The 17126-nt window shown below is 43.8% G+C and overlaps 2 protein-coding genes and 2 long non-coding RNA genes across 7 annotated transcripts in view; 3 read left to right on the top strand and 1 right to left on the bottom strand.

Moving 5' to 3' along the window:
• LOC135378940 (caspase-7-like) overlaps window positions 1-17126 on the bottom strand; it is a 314482-nt gene that overhangs the window by 116150 nt on the left and 181206 nt on the right. For all 3 annotated transcript variants that reach the window (XM_064612122.1, XM_064612123.1, XM_064612125.1), the window contains exons 7-8: window positions 5136-5247; window positions 4184-4383 (exon numbers count right to left, since the gene is read on the bottom strand). In XM_064612122.1, coding sequence (XP_064468192.1) covers window positions 4184-4383; window positions 5136-5247 — 312 coding nt within the window. The remainder of the gene's footprint in view (window positions 1-4183; window positions 4384-5135; window positions 5248-17126) is intronic.
• Window positions 848-2039, top strand: LOC135375189 (uncharacterized). Of its 2 annotated transcripts, XR_010417183.1 has the most exons (7): window positions 848-923; window positions 979-1105; window positions 1305-1377; window positions 1439-1511; window positions 1573-1645; window positions 1842-1914; window positions 1976-2039. It is a non-coding gene; the product is annotated as an uncharacterized LOC135375189 (long non-coding RNA). The 2 variants fall into 2 exon arrangements; XR_010417182.1 differs by lacking the exon at window positions 1439-1511.
• LOC135375197 (uncharacterized) lies at window positions 2118-2712 on the top strand. Its single transcript, XR_010417184.1, has 4 exons — window positions 2118-2184; window positions 2246-2318; window positions 2515-2587; window positions 2649-2712. It is a non-coding gene; the product is annotated as an uncharacterized LOC135375197 (long non-coding RNA).
• Window positions 2791-3454, top strand: LOC135379162 (uncharacterized). The gene is made up of 4 exons (XM_064612407.1): window positions 2791-2857; window positions 2919-2991; window positions 3053-3126; window positions 3323-3454. Exons 1-4 carry the CDS (start codon window positions 2828-2830, stop codon window positions 3452-3454), a joined length of 309 nt encoding a protein of 102 aa, XP_064468477.1. The 5' UTR covers window positions 2791-2827.

Here is a 17126-nt window from a genome sequence, read left to right on the forward strand (position 1 = left end):
TGTGACGAACACTGGTCAAAAAGATGACATCAAAGCGGAGATGAAGGTGACATACTTGCTGCAACGGAAAATGATCGATTCGAAAATCAAAACCCCCGAACTCCTGTCGGAATGGCCGTACCTCTTCACGCCAGACGGCATGTTCATCCACTTTCACAAGCTTGTTGGCATACACGTCGAGGATGTGCTCCCAGTGTCATTCAAGGAAAAGGGACTGAGCATTTTGAAATTTGCACAACAGTGCGAGAAAAGTGATGCTGCCACGCAAATCCTGGCGGAGCTGGAAGGTGCGCCAGGCACAGAACTGCAAAACCAGGCAGTCGCAGTGACCCTTCTCCTGTTACACTACTTAGAGGAAAATGAAGGTGCCGTCTTCATTGTTCGTGGCGTAAGTGGTATATATGTCACATGCTAATGACAGATATGACACCTGCTTCCTCGCTGACATACTGTTACCTATTACTACCTTGTTGCCATAAGTGATGAGGACATGTACCATTTCATTCACATTCGTACCACATGCTTGTACCATACGTTGAGAAATCAATGAATATAATATATATTTTCCCAATACATTACAGGATCCTTGTACTGCCCGTGATGTGGAGCAGTCTGACCTTCCAGCAAGCCCAAGAATTATTGTTATTGGTGAGGTTTCAGAGCTTTCTGGTACATGCACGTGAATTGATAGTCCGGTACCATCGGACCTGCTCGTGTCTTTCAATTTTTGCCGTTGGTGATTATTATATAACAGGTGATTCTGCATGGTGCCCGTCCTCATTCATGTTGAGTGTAGACAAGATTGTTGTCACAGACCTCACTGATGACTTTATCACGGCAATCAGCGTCTGGTTTGCTCTCCACTATGTGCTGAATCTTGTATATGCCCAAGAAAGTCAAGCATTGCTGGAGTTCCTGCAGAGGTGCACATTGTCAGCCATGCATGCTGTTTTTGTATAGCTCTTCATGTCCTCGCAGGACATTTCTCGGGATAAACCCTGACCGGGGTTCAAGAGCAGAGAAGAGGCAGCGCACGCCTGTCAATAAAAAGGTGCTGCGACTCGTCGACAAGCTGTCGCACTTTGAGTGGCATGTTTAACACTTGGTAAGATGAGCATCTTATTTTGTTTTCCTCCAGTCTCTTTGCAAACAGTACTATTTTCAGTTTTCCAAGCAACTGCATAAGACTGTTGCATTGCTGATTCGACCTAATGTCACAGCCACTCTGCTGCGTTTTTTCACGGTACGTGCCTCTCTTGTCCTGCCCGAGGGATCATGACGCATACATGCTGCTTCTCTTCCAGTTTTTTCCACTGTTCCATCAGCGACTGGGCGAACATAGGGCACATGGCCACTCTTATGCTGCGTTTTTTGAAGGTACGTGCCTCTCTTGTCCTGCCCGAGGGATCATGATGCGTACATGCTGCTTCTCTTCCAGTTTTTTTCACTGTTCCATCAGCGAGTGGGCGAACATAGGGCACATGGCCACTCTTATGCTCCGTTTTTTGAAGGTACGTGCCTCTCTTGTCCTGCACGAGGGATCATGACGCATACATGCTGCTTCTCTTCCAGTTTTTTCCACTGTTCCATCAGCGACTGGGCGAACATAGGGCACATGGCCACTCTTATGCTGCGTTTTTTGAAGGTACGTGCCTCTTTTGTCCTGCCCGAGGGATCATGACGCATACATGCTGCTTCTCTTCCAGTTTTTTCCACCTTTTCCATCAGCGACTGGGCGAACATAGGGCACATGGCCACTCTTATGCTCCGTTTTTTGAAGGTACGTGCCTCTCTTGTCCTGCCCGAGGGATCATGATGCGTACATGCTGCTTCTCTTCCAGTTTTTTCCACTGTTCCATCAGCGACTGGGCGAACATAGGGCACATGGCCACTCTTATGCTGCGTTTTTTGAAGGTACGTGCCTCTCTTGTCCTGCCCGAGGGATCATGACGCATACATGCTGCTTCTCTTCCAGTTTTTTCCACCTTTTCCATCAGCGACTGGGCGAACATAGGGCACATGGCCACTCTTATGCTGCGTTTTTTGAAGGTACGTGCCTCTCTTGTCCTGCCCGAGGGATCATGACGCATACATGCTGCTTCTCTTCCAGTTTTTTTTCACTGTTCCATCAGCGACTGGGCGAACATAGGGCACATGGCCACTCTTATGCTGCGTTTTTTGAAGGTACGTGCCTCTCTTGTCCTGCCCGAGGGATCATGACGCATACATGCTGCTTCTCTTCCAGTTTTTTTCACTGTTCCATCAGCGACTGGGCGAACATAGGGCACATGGCCACTCTTATGCTGCGTTTTTTGAAGGTACGTGCCTCTCTTGTCCTGCCCGAGGGATCATGATGCGTACATGCTGCTTCTCTTCCAGTTTTTTCCACCTTTTCCATCAGCGACTGGGCGAACATAGGGCACATGGCCACTCTTATGCTCCGTTTTTTGAAGGTACGTGCCTCTCTTGTCCTGCCCGAGGGATCATGATGCGTACATGCTGCTTCTCTTCCAGTTTTTTCCACTGTTCCATCAGCGACTGGGCGAACATAGGGCACATGGCCACTCTTATGCTGCGTTTTTTGAAGGTACGTGCCTCTCTTGTCCTGCCCGAGGGATCATGACGCATACATGCTGCTTCTCTTCCAGTTTTTTCCACCTTTTCCATCAGCGACTGGGCGAACATAGGGCACATGGCCACTCTTATGCTGCGTTTTTTGAAGGTACGTGCCTCTCTTGTCCTGCCCGAGGGATCATGACGCATACATGCTGCTTCTCTTCCAGTTTTTTTTCACTGTTCCATCAGCGACTGGGCGAACATAGGGCACATGGCCACTCTTATGCTGCGTTTTTTGAAGGTACGTGCCTCTCTTGTCCTGCCCGAGGGATCATGACGCATACATGCTGCTTCTCTTCCAGTTTTTTTCACTGTTCCATCAGCGACTGGGCGAACATAGGGCACATGGCCACTCTTATGCTGCGTTTTTTGAAGGTACGTGCCTCTCTTGTCCTGCCCGAGGGATCATGACGCATACATGCTGCTTCTCTTCCAGTTTTTTCCACCTTTTCCATCAGCGACTGGGCGAACATAGGGCACATGGCCACTCTTATGCTGCGTTTTTTGAAGGTACGTGCCTCTCTTGTCCTGCCCGAGGGATCATGACGCATACATGCTGCTTCTCTTCCAGTTTTTTCCACCTTTTCCATCAGCGACTGGGCGAACATAGGGCACATGGCCACTCTTATGCTGCGTTTTTTGTAGGTACGTGCCTCTCTTGTCCTGCCCGAGGGATCATGATGCGTACATGCTGCTTCTCTTCCAGTTTTTTCCACTGTTCCATCAGCGACTGGGCGAACATAGGGCACATGGCCACTCTTATGCTGTGCTAATGGAACGCAAGCGCATCTCACATCCAGAGTCTGACTTTTCCAGGGCTTCCAGAAAACATACATAATCATCATTATCATTGCACTCAATCAATATTTAACACAGTAGGTCTGTCTGCTTCATTACTTACATTGCACAGAGACATGTCTCCACGTCTCTGGTATTACACTTAGCTAATTCGAGCTCGCTTGCAGCATGCATTAACATGACCACATGCAGACTACGTATGTTCAAGATGACGCTTCGGCACGATTCATAGTACGTGACACAGAGCATGCATTGCACCGTATTTACTACAGCTTGCAACCTGCAGTAAAAATTAAATATGAACAGTATTTTGCCGTAAAATATTACGGCAGATGACAGTTTAAAAAAAACTGGCAAATACCGTCACAACAAACGGGCAAAATTGAACACCGGCCACCGTAAAAAAAACGGGCAAGAATTGGCAGCATTGCTGCCAGGTATTTGCCCGTTTTTTTACGGTGAAATTTTTAACAGTGTACTTGTTACGAGCTGCGTCTCTCATCGGTTTCCTGTGCTGATGTGCCAGAAAGCTCCGTAAAGACGGGTGTACAAGAGGCAGAAACAGAATCGCGAAATACACTTGACACACATCTTCACGAAGGATTTCTGGGTGCCCTTGTAGCAAGGCATGAGAACTGGAGCCGTTTTATAAAGACGCAAAGATACTCTTCCCTGTTTCCTCAATTTTTTCTAAAGGGTCTGTAGGAGCAATAACGAAGTGCACACGAAAGTCACACGAAATGCGAAGAATGAGTGAGACTTAACTTACTTCAGCTGCAAACCGAATATTCTTCGTGAGCGTGGAGTGTCTGTACAGTGTCTCATCCGGTTTCTTTTCCCGTGCTACATAATACTTGACCAGTGTCATCATTTCTTGGAAATTCTTGGTAAGGTAGTCTCTTTTGATGACTTGACAGAGCGCCTGGACGAATAAAGAACCACGAACTGAACCCGGAGACGAAAGATAACCTGCAAGGTATAATACACATATTGTTATAATTGCACAGCAACGTTTTTGTGACGCGTTGATATACTGGGGCGTTCACAATCACCAGCCGTTGATCATCACTATTCACGAGTCAAGCAAAGTACAAAAATTTGATCGCGCACATTACTGTAGGAAGTAACTAGGACGCCCTCCTTCGGAATTATGGGATTTGGACGACTTTGCAAGGTGTTTTCTAGATAGTTTCTTGGAGCGTCAGAAGTGCAAGTAAAAGAAAAAGAGAGGATATTAGGATATGAAAAAATGCGGCCATGCAACAAAACTTGAAAGATGGATATTACACCAAGACAAAAAGTGCTGAAAGTTATTAGTGACATTATTCGGGAGTATGGAGCTGGAGGGATATGTGAGAGAGCGGCTGTGTCAATGTGACATAGAAACAACGATGGGAGGGGGTGAAGGAAAACTGTGCAAGTGAGGTGCTTCTAAGATAGCCTTTTAAGGTCTTGATTATGTCATAAGATGTGTGGTTGCATATTTTAGAATAAGATAAGACCTATGGATGTGTCTCTCAGTATTTGAAGGTGAAACTAGCGTGAGCGTTAAAGTTTTCCACAGGAGGCTCCAAACACGTAGTACGGCTACAGGGTAGCTAGAATGTGCGGAAACGGAAATGCTCGCTGTGTAAAGTGCTTATTTTAAAGGAAGTTTTCTCTACTCCTTTCGCTCGCCCTTCTATTCACTTTCCATCAGCGCTTTAGAAGATAAGAAATACCTGCGGAGGTACTCTCGAATGTAAAGAAATCAGCACGTGAAGGCACACTTGTAGTCTTGCTCGGACCGTCAGCAAAGTGATGTTCGCCTCCCTGTTTCCAGCCACGTAACGTCTGGAAATAAGGTAATACTTAGGTAAATGAAATCCAACCAATGAGGCATTAGCGCTGTCATAATTCTTCTCTTTCATTTTTATATGGATATGAACAGCGTTGTCTACAATCGCACACTCAGAAACATTTGGGTGTAGTGTTAAGTCGCGTGTCTATAAATAAATAAAAGGCAACCTAGTTGGGCCGAATGTACAAATGAGCCTCTAGTATGGCGATTGAAATGGTACGCAGGACTCAACCAACAGCAGAAGCAATAGATTTATCGGTTGTCATATTTTGCTTTGGATGAATTGCATTCCAATAGACCTGATTTTTCCATCACCTCCTATTTCGGCAACGGCTTATTTTATGATACAGTCAACGCGATGCGAGCAAACCTAAATCCACTGAGGTTGTGTTATTTAATCCCTTACGCTGAATGTGTACGGGCTGAAATACCTTGTGGTATTGTAAGGAGCATGTTAGTTTGTAGCCGTTGTTTTCTCGACCTCCTCGAGAGTAGTGCAGAACAGTAGAGCCCTCTCGGGATAAAGTTGCTGTTGTTGTTATTTTCTCGATGCATCGATATGCACGCATAACTTCTTCGTTTTAATAGAGCAGTGAGGTGACATGGCTCGAAACCTGTTTCATTTGCTTACCATGCAGGGAGGGGGGGGATACACACTTATTTCGGAAAGGTCAGCCTGACCGAAGGTCGGCTTGCCATTCCTCAATCAAAATATATCACAAAGATGAAGTAAAAACGAATATAAGATGATGAGGACGGCGTGATGTGTAGATGGCATGAAAGGTCAACTCATAATTTGTTCATGAGGTCTGTCGTGTGGAGAAAGTCGAGGAAAGCTCGAGTGACGCACCACTGACGGGAGTGTCGCACAGGGCCAAGTAATACAGGAAGGTCTATCTGTGTGTTTCCTAGAGCAGTCAGGCGTCCTTTGAGGCTGTCGCGTGCAGTGTCGTAACGTCTGCAGTGCAGTAGTAGATGCGCTGTGTATGCTTCCAACCTGAACGTTGCGCATGCTGAGGAGTTCAGTTGGCCCATCTTGTATAGCAGTGACGGTGTTCGGGCTACGTTTAACGTTTCTTCCCTTCGGGTGAGCCGCAGAGTGGTCGTGTATTCCATCTTCGGGTCGATGGAGTGCAGGAACGTGTTTTCAGGCACAGCATTTTCTACGAAGTATAGTGTATTGCGGGCGCAGAGCCGCCTCACCTGAATTCTGCTGGCGGACGACGACATCGGTACTGACGCAATTAGCTCACCTTCCTCATGAGCGTGGCGGGCAGCGTCATCAGCATGTGTGTTCCCGTGCATACCAATATGGCATGGCACCCACTGGAACCAGACACTGTGGCCTGAGGCGAGTAATTCGTTGTAGCGCTTTGACGATCCTTGTGCAGATGTCGTTAATCGTATTAGCACAGTATGGTATGAGGCTATCATCTGTACTGCTGACCTGCTGTCAGTGAGAATCGTCCAATTGTCCGCTGATGAACGCGATATGTATGACAATGCTGCGTAGATAGCGTAGAGCTCTGCCTCTGTGGATGATGTTTAATGAGGAAGCTTAAGTCCTTGCTGGATCTTACAACTTGGCACGTAGAATGCGGCCGTTGAACTGCCTGGTACCACAGATCCGTCAGTGTACACTTCCATTCGTTGGTGGTGTGCAGTGTCTAAATGTTCCAGCGCAAGTTGGCGCGCGATGATAGGGGGCACGTTACTCTTCTTTCCTAGGCCAGGGATGTCCGTGTGGACTGTTGGGGTACAAAGGGTCCACATAGCTGGTGCATATGAGAAGTGCGCAGTGGACGATGGTACGCAGCTTTTTAGACAGGAGACTGCAGCTCCGAACGCAGACGAGGGGCAGTTCGACTCGAAAGACTGGCGGTAATGTTATTAGTGTCGGGTGAGAAATCGCGTGTAGGTACAGAGTGTATCTCTGTCTCGCAGGACATGCGCCGGTGGTTCCTTTACCATGCAGGACCCACCATGCAATGTATGCAAATGTTTCATAACTGCACGATCGAAGCCGGGCTTCCGCCGCAACGTTGACCAGACCTCTAGATACATTTCTAATAGATTAAATTGTAATAAACCAGCACTTTTTGCTTCCCCTACCTTGGTTGTTTCCCCTTCATTCCTTTATAACTGTATTTACTTCGTGGCCTTCTGAACTTTTATCTGGTGTGTGTGTGTGTGTGTGTGTGCATTGAAAACTTAGTGCAGATAGGCGCCGAAAAAGATATAGACTATACAAGTGCAAGCAGCGAAGAGACTTTGGAAGCGCTATATAGATGAAAAAGAATTACTACTTTTAGTACCTTAAAATTATCTGGGAGGTACTAGAAATTGATGTACAGTACAGTTATGGGTCGACATGACGGAAATCAGCGATGCAATCAGCGATGCCCTCAGCAAGACTAAACTTGAAAATAGGTGAAAAGTGTTTATATACAAGGGGAAGGGGGAGGAGAGACGTGAACAGTAGATGTATAGCGGCTTTGATGTTCCAGGAGCATCGTTTCTGGTCGTCCATGGAACACTTGCAGGGCCGTTGGCGGTCTTCCAGGGATGTAACCTATTTGAAACCGTTAAATATAAACGCTCAAGAATAATGGCGTAAATATCCATCGTTAAAAATAAAACGCCCAGATTATACGCTTAAGGATCCACCATTAAAAATAAACCGCGTAACTATCCACTTTTAACAATACATTCTCAAAAATATACGGTTAACAATATATCGTTAAAAATGAACTGTTCAGAATCCACCCGATTTGATTGGTCGCTGTAGTCAAGTGGTATAGCAGCAAACGGGGGTGTCGTTGTCCGCTCTGAAAAATAGTTCTCAACTTCCATTCGCCGTGGCTTGGCCGAACCCCGAACCCTTGTGACAGCGCCACACCCGCGGCAGAAAATAGTCCCAAATGTCTTCTGAGTTCTGTGTAAACTGATCAGAGGTGCCACTTTAGCTGCATTTTTTTCTTCTGGTTTTCTGTCAAAAATATGCTTCGTACCATGAAACAACTGCACGGACACGGTGTTATCTTTAGTGTGCTTGTCATCATGCAAGAAAGCTGATACGCTGTTATTTGTGTGTGTGTGTGTCGATAAAGCCGTGGGCCACATTGCCAAATGTTTAGGTGTTTACTTCTTCTGTTATTGGTGAATCTCATCATAAATCATCATTGAAGGAAGGAGCAAGGAAGGCATCGCTGTGCCCGATCGGATTCGGATATTGTGTGATATTGTGTACCTGTGCTGCTGCGTAAACCCGAAGTGTGTAACAGCGCCTCGGAAAATGCCGATGTTACGTGGAGTTTCATGTTATGCTGCCTGCGCTGGTGACGGTTGAGGAGAGAATTGGATTACCTCGCCGCGATCTGTATTTTGAATCATTATTTTCAAGAAGCAAGAGACACATGCCGTTCACTTGTTTAGTCGCATGATCGGATTTGTGCAGAGTTTGATGCAGTGTGGTGTCAGTTGTGAGCACCGTAGTCACAGTGAATTCGTAACGGGATAACTGAGTTTTATTTGGTAGGTTACATACTAGATATAGGATGAAATTAAACTCTCCGTGCGGCCACGCGTCCGCTTTCGTTCGTGTCTCGTGGTTCTCTCTCTCTCTCTCTCTCGGGCGTCGGCTGGTGAGCCTCCGTTGTCATATGATACCTGTATTTAGAGAAGCAGCGATGCCTGGCGATAGATTCTTACTTCGCTAACAGCTTGGTCGGCTTAGTTACACAAACTGTAGACATTCTGACACGCAAACACAATGGCATGGAATTAATGATAATAAGCCATTCCCTGCTCAGAGTGCAGGTGGTCCCCAACATCTGTTTGTTTTCTTTTTGAGCACTCCCAAGCCTAAGGCATTTTACACTTTGCACAGGCTTTCAAAACGCATGGTTGTCGAGTGCCAAAACGTGAGCGCTTGCAACAAGTTGCTATGTTAAAACATTAAACGTAGGTGGTCCATTTGTTGTTGGGAAAAAGCAGATGCAATGCAAGGGACTGAACACTCTGGTGCACTTTTAATCGCAAGTATTTCTGCACTATGTCTGCATTACATCAGGTGACGCGATCGATTTGTTCTATGAAACATCTCACTTGTTTTGTGCTCAACAGTACGGCATGTAGTAAAATTTGCTGAAGAAGCGAAAAAATTGAGAATTACACTGCCACATGCATGTGCACAGCAAAAATATAAAAAAATGAACATGGAAAAATGCAAAGGTTTAACCATACACACAGGCAAAACATGTATAAAGTTTAATAGCAGTAGAAATAGCAGACAGGAGCAGTGAAGGGAGAGACACGTTTACTACAAAATACTCAAGAAATTTAAAGTGCACCTATGTGGGATGCAAGGTAATAGAATCAATGTGTTGAACTGATTAATTGTTGCACGAAGCAGACACTTCTTCATGATAATACGCATATTACCGGCAAAGTGTTAAATCTGGCATTCAATAGAATGCCCCCCCCCCCCACCAGCCATTTTATAAACTATTCGAAATCAGCCAGCACAGTGTCAAATGAAATTCATTTCATGCAGTGTCAAGGAATTCTATAGAATATGTACAGAACGTGTACGCTGTGGGAGGCAAAGTGTGAAAATGTTTTGTTTTCATCATGCAAAATATAAACAAAACTACTTAAGTCAGTAACGACAGATGAACAGTGTACTTGTACCCACTCTGGCCCTGTGTTGATGCAAAAGGATACTCAAAACTGACCAAGTGACGACGAATGAACAGTCTACTCTGGTCGCATGTTTTTGGAAACAATACACACCAAAAATAACAAAAATTAGAGATTTCATTTAGAGATTTCATTCGTCAACAAGTGTTTACTGTCGAGAAGAAACATTTTTCATACTTTGCTCAAAGCGGCTTTGAAAATGTACAGAATGCCTAGAGAGAGTGTGAAAGACGTTTGCCAGGAAGCAGACTTCATACTTTGCGAAAAAGATCTTGGTATTCAACAGAATACTTTGCCGGTAACATATGCTCCAGTGAGACCGACAACTGCAATCTGAAGAGCACAATCTTTGTGGCTACTCAGAAACATTCATAGTGTTACAAAGGGCATATACATCATCAGGTTTCAAACAAAGTGGTACTTGCCAATGTCATTGTAAGCGATTACTTAGTCAGACTGACATATGTAGTCTACGTCGCCTTCTACATTCTCTTCATTCACAGGTGATGGCTTTGCTGATTTTGAGCAGGTGGTGGCAGTGGTTGCCACTCGATGTTTCATGAGCAGGGCATCATCATTTAATACGCTCAGGAGCAATTACTTCGCAAGATGAAAGTTACATGTTATAGTTATGCTAGCGCAAGTTTAAAGGATTGAAGTTATGCTTGCTATTTGCTATGAAAGCAGGGTGCACGTCTTTCACTCACTGTTAAAATATATGCAAAGTGTCAGATAATGGTACAGTGCCTGTTCTCAACTTCTCAGGAAGGAAGTAATGATACCATACGTGGTAGGAGGAGAACGCCTGATTTACTTGTGCACATTGCCCATTCTCCGCACTAGAGTGTCCACCATAAGCCATCCCAAAAACCTGTCATGAGCATTGCAATCCCCTGCCTCAGTCCACCATAAAAAAATAAATATAACGAACCAATGTAGTGCAGTAGACATAATGTGAATCATTCCAATTGAGGCAAGTTCATGTTATTGAGCTCGTTCATGGACCGCACTGGTTAGAAATAACAGGTTTGAACCACTATAGTTGCCTTTCGGAACCGAATCCTTATGATCGAACTGGAACATACCTAACACTTTTTTCTTGCTCCTACAGATCCCCACGAAATTGAGCAGCTAATTAACGGACCCAAAAAACACGTTCGGTCCACTACGATCGTATCTCAACTGAATTTGTCAGGCGGTTCCTTTAACCTCCTCTCACAACCCATGACCACCTTGTCAACAGAATGTTTGAGGCTAGGGTGTAGCCCTAAGAGTTAAAAATAGCAAGCGTCATACCTATATACATAATGGTGCTAAACAAGGAGTTCAGAACTACAGACCTATAGCTATTCTTCTGGTCCTAAGCAAGATTGTGGAAATGCTAATCTTAAAGCGCTTGTAGCATTTCTTTGATTGTCACAAGTTATTGACAGCTTTTCAGTTTGGTTTCTGTGACGTAAAGTCAATAGAGTTGGCCTTTCTGAATGCAACAGAAGACATAACACAAAACATTGATCAGAAGCTGCTGACTATGGGAATATTCATTGACTTAAAAAAGCATTTCATCTGTTTGATCACAGCATACTACAGAAGGAAGCTCCCCAGGTATGGTGTATGTGGCGTCCCCCAGAGCTACCTTAACAGCAGATATCAGTATGTACAGATCTGTGAAGCATAGTCACGCATGTTGCCAATAAACAGTGGCATTCCACAGGGGTCAGTTTTCGTCCCATTTCTCTGCCTAGTATATGGCAGAGACTACTGGACTATTGGAGCGTACTGGATTGGAGCGTACTGGACTATTTACGAGTTACATGTATATTATATGCGGATGGCACAGACATCCTAGTCGAGGCTAATGATGCACGCTCATTGTTTTCCAAAGCTAACGCAGTTCTTCTGAGGTATTCAACATGGTTATCTCCAAACAGAAATATTGAAAATGCCTGGTGTATCTAGCTACATCATATTTCATCCTTATCAGGAAGCAATCGCAAATACTCACTATAAACTGCATCTTGGGGACGATGAGATAAATAGATTCTCGTCTGCAAAGTTTCTGGGTGTTTTACTGCTTGAGCACCTTGATGGAAGCCACATATTCTGGATGTTTAGACCATGATTGTTCCCGGACTTCTTGCACTTGCAAAAGTCGAATTTATTTTAGGCATTGATCCAGAGCCACATAAATTATGCATTTACTGACTCACATACGCATCCCATTTGAACAGATGATATATTACGCAAAAAAGTGCACTTAGGATTGTGCTATCGTTACATCCTCACGCTTGTGTTAGTCTCACCTTTCCTTTTTGTATGTAAGTAGTGTATTTGACCTACTAAAAGTAAAACTTGCCAGCCTTGTTTATAAATTCATAAGCAGGATCTGCAATTCATCAATGATCTCCTTACAACTTTATTCATCACCATACTCACTGCGCAGTGATAACCTTACTCTGAAGCTTCCAATTTCCAGCTGTTTCTGAAGCTTCCAATTTCCAGAACCAATTTTGGGCAGTTTACTGTTGCATTTTTTGGTGTCAAGGTCTGGAACATTTTGCATTTGGTTGCACATCAGACTTCGTCCATTCGTAAATTTAAACAGGAAGTTTATGTGTTCTTTTCTACTGCTAACGGCAATAAATAATTTATGACATTGTCAAATTCTGTTTCCTGTTTGTAAGTGTGCTTGTTGTTACTTTTTGTGTGTTGTTAATTTTTGGCATCAGATTTATGTTTGTAGTTTCAAAGTGTGTTTGTTGCTGCTCTGCAGTATCCTCACAAGACAGTGACACTATTTTATTATTATTATTATTATTTATATTATTTTTGTGTCTAGGACTGCGTCGCAGGTTTACCCTACAATCCCATTTCTTGCATGTTTTCTTTTGTTTTGTATTGCTAATAAAGGAAGAAATAAAGAAAGGAAGAACATGTAACAGTGTGCAGAAACAACAGTCCCACTTGAATCGTAATGTCCTGTAGTGTCCGTAAAACCAAACCTCTCACACGAGAATTGGCCGAGGCAGACCATAATTAGAGACGACACAGACACGTAAGTCTCACACGGCCAGAAATTTAATTCCTTTCTGTGATTTTAATTACTAATCGAGCATTTATCTTCATTTTTGTGAACACACTAATTTTGCATAATGGAAAACACTTAGACTAGGGAACACAACATGAAGCACGAAACACAACACGAAGTCGTGTTGTTCGTGTTGTGTCTGTCCCTTCGTGTTCCCTCGTCTCGGGGTTTTACATTATGCATCATCTTCACCTGCTTGCTTGCTTCCTAGCCATGTTTTCATTGAAACTAATTTTGCCTATGTAAAACTTCCAGTAGTATTTGGCACATTATGGCCTTAGTAACTAGTGCACCACTAAAATCCAAATCAAATCAAATCAAATGTCAATGTGACACCTGCTGCATTTATGTTTGTTACTATGACATACCAACTGCCCAGCTTCAGCACTTCAAGCTATTGGATAGTAATTTGAAAAAGCAGTTCATCTTGTGAACTAATAAAGCTTTCTTATGCCATTCTCAAATTCAAACACCTCAGGGAAAAGAGGTGCCGAGACCAAGAATTGAACAGATCAGAAGAACCAGGTTCGATTCCTGGCGTCAGCACCTCTTTTCCCTGAGGTGTTTGAATTTGCGAATGGCATCAGAAGCCCTTATTAGTTCACAAGGAGAACTGCTTTTTGAAATTACTTGCGTTTTGAAATTACTTTTTGAAATTAAATACCTTGAAGTGTTGAAGCAGGGTAGTTGGTATGTTACAGTAACAAATGGAAACACATCAAGTCACACATCCACATGAAATGAAGAAGGAACAGACACTCTAAAATACCAGCTTTGTTAAGGTGTCATCAGTAACTCACAGACAGGAATTTGCGAGGACAAAAACGTTTATTCTTGCTGAACACATACGAACAAGAGGTCTTCCTTCTTCAACTCTATAGAAGGGATGCGCCCACAGTTCTTCCTTTCATGTGTGTCACCGGCTGCATTTACATTTGTTACTATCAGATAGCCTTCCCAGTTTTCTTTCTTTCATTTTGAAGCACTACCCCCAATATTGAATAGGTGCTCTACACATGCAAACGAATGCTCTACAGAAATGACTGACTTCACCGTCACTTTGCTATTCATTGTTGCTTAGTGCCCTCGTACAGAGGCGGATCCAAGATTTTTCGGGGGGGGGGGGGGGGGGGGGTCCTGCCTTGCACAGCATGCTATTGCACAACCAAGGTCAATTGAAACTCTATGTAACAACAGAAATTGAGGGTGGAGTCAGGATATCCCCCCTCCGTAAATCCACCCGTCCTCATAAATGGTTGTTAAGGAATTTTTGAATGAAAATGATATGATAACAGAAGCTATCAAATCCAAGCTTAGCAATGTGCTGATGTACTAAAACTCCATATTAACATTTTACGTGCCCTCTCTCACTCCTCATTCGGCACGGGCCTTCTGTCCTGCCTGGTCGGGGTCTTAATGCTTTACTCACACAAGATCACAAACTAACCTTCTCAAGACAGACGTGGAAGTCCTGGGTTAGAGAAAAACTTGCTCCAGGAAAAAGGGTCCCGAAAAGAATGGCACCAAAGACAATGTCCCAGCTGGCATGGGAGGAAAAAATTGTCCCGTGTAAACTGATGGTGCTTCCAGGTTGCTTTATAGTAGCCTCATTTTATAGTAGACGTCATACTTTAACGAGTTATGTTTTAAGGGGAAAAGGCACATTTTAGTGTAAAGTTCCGGTTTCAATACATGGGAGCGCTGGTGGGCCAAAAGCTGGTGTAAGTTGGCAATGTATGTCATTTGAAGTTGGGTCACTCTCTATTATCCAGGAAGATCTCCAAGTATTCTGCGTTTCCAACTGCTTTCCTCAGAAACCTGAACCACGGTTTTGTGAGATTTGTCAATGCAAACAGAAGAAAGACAAGAGACAAGAAACATACAGAAGGCTGGTTTTGAGGCAGAAGTACTGCCTCCAACACTGTCCTGCATTTTGCCAATCACCCCAGTGGTCACCATGACAGACACTAGACAAGCACACGGTTGGGGCATCCCTTCTCCCACTAGACCGTTGTTTCCGTCTTATTGTTTCTGTAACGTGTGCAACTATTTGCTAGTCATCAAAAGTGCACATAATATCTAAACTTGAAGAAGCCTGAGCTTGGGCGCTAGGAAGAATAGCAGACACTCACACGGGGCTCTTGAGCTCCCAGTTTGTGTGTATCGCTCTTACTAGTGCCCAATCTCAGGCTTCTCTGAGTATGGAATTTATCCACCAGCTTACCTGCACTTATAATTAACATTATCTAAAAAATATATCTATGTATACTACAACCATTAGTTATATTTTCCTTGAATTCATGCGCACCATGTGCACATTAGCCAAAATGATGACTGTTCATCTTGTGTTCTCACATCACACCAAATTATAATATCATCATGTATGTAAACTCATACTTCTTCACACCAAATTTCATGAAGTTGTCAGCCAGAACTCCTGAACTGATCATGGCTGGGAAAGACAGCACGAACAACAGGGTTTCACACTGGGTGTTTGTCGGATGATCGATAGAAGAGACAAAGCGCTGACAAGGTGCTGCATGATCAGGGAGGAGAACCAGAGGCAGGGATGGAAGAGACGACACAACAAATTCTGAAACACAGCAAAAAACGGAGGTTTCTGGATATATAGGGCACAGTTGCATTGAAGTTTTTTGCTGTGTTTGAGAATTTGTTGTGTCGTCTCTTCATCCCTGTCTCGGGTTCCCCTCCTTGGTGTTTATCAGAAACTGGAAGGAATGCAGAAAAGAGGACGCACATACACAGCTTGTATGCTGCTCATTTTCCAAATGAAGAGAAGGTATTATGTGCTTACTAAGTTATTGGACCTTCACTCCCAAAAGACATGAACCTAGCACGCGTCATGCCTGTTGCGAGTTTCATTGGTGAACCAGTTCTTGTGTCTCATTCTAAGTTTCAAGTTTATTTTGATAAAGTGCCCATTAACAACCTATAAAGGTCTACCTAATGGTGCACAATGACATAAAACAAAATAATGAACATTAGAAACATTATATAAGAAACGGCTAAACAATAGGTTTTACAGCACTATATAAAGTAAGCTACAGGGCATAAAAATGCTGGCACCGTGCTCATGATAAAAGTGATTGAAATTAGTCATTAGGCATGTTAATGGGCGATAGTCACTGTGTGTAGCGGTGTTAAAAATAGGGGAATGACATAGCACCTTTGATGGCACATCAAAAGAAAGAGACGATAGCCGATAGGTACAATCAAGGAGGGAATGAACTATGTACACTGTGCAGGAACAAAAGGTCATGAATAGCTGAACGAGATAATAATGTTGGCGAACCGAATTATCGTAGCAGGTGATGGCAGTGGTAATAAATAGAAACGCCATTTTGTCTATCAGAGAACAATCTGATGAAAAGCTACTGCACGTTTTCGATCGCTTGTTGTCTTGTCAAGTCTAAAGAATTACATGCGGTACAAGCAAATTCTAGGTGTGGCACAACCAATGTGATGTACAGACGTAAGAAGCAAGAAGGACTCGAGAATAATTTAGAAATGCGGGCAATAAGACCAAAGTTTCTCATCGCTGCAGATGTTACTTTGTTGGCACGGTGAACAAAAAATAAAAAGTGTTCAAGATAAAAGCTGCAAGTAACACCGACATGCACAAATGTTAAAGTCGAAAGATAGTACTTGTGGGTAATCCAATTAATTTTCCTTGTGACATTCCCACCAGCAATGGGGTAGAGTATCGCCTGTGGCGATGAACCTCCCCACTCTCCGAAGCCAAAATAAAGTTGTTGTTGTTGTCCCTGTGAATGAAATCCTGAGTGTCATACCATCATTAAGCATGAGTAAGTTATTATAGCACCCCTCAATAAGAGAAGTAATGCCATCCTGGAGCAATATACAATCTTTAATTAGCATCTAATTTATCTCAGCAGCTTCAGGTCCCCAGCGGCATGGCCGAGTGGGCTAAGGCGTCCGCTCGTTGGTGGTAACCAAGGTCGTGCTGTAGACTGGGAGGTGGTGGGTTCGAATCCTACCGCCGGCTGTGCTGTCTGAGGTTTTTCCTGTGTTTTCCGAAGACTTTCCAGACGAATGCCGGCA

This window comes from Ornithodoros turicata, chromosome 1 (assembly GCF_037126465.1).
Source record: "Ornithodoros turicata isolate Travis chromosome 1, ASM3712646v1, whole genome shotgun sequence".
Lineage (NCBI taxonomy): Eukaryota > Metazoa > Arthropoda > Arachnida > Ixodida > Argasidae > Ornithodoros > Ornithodoros turicata.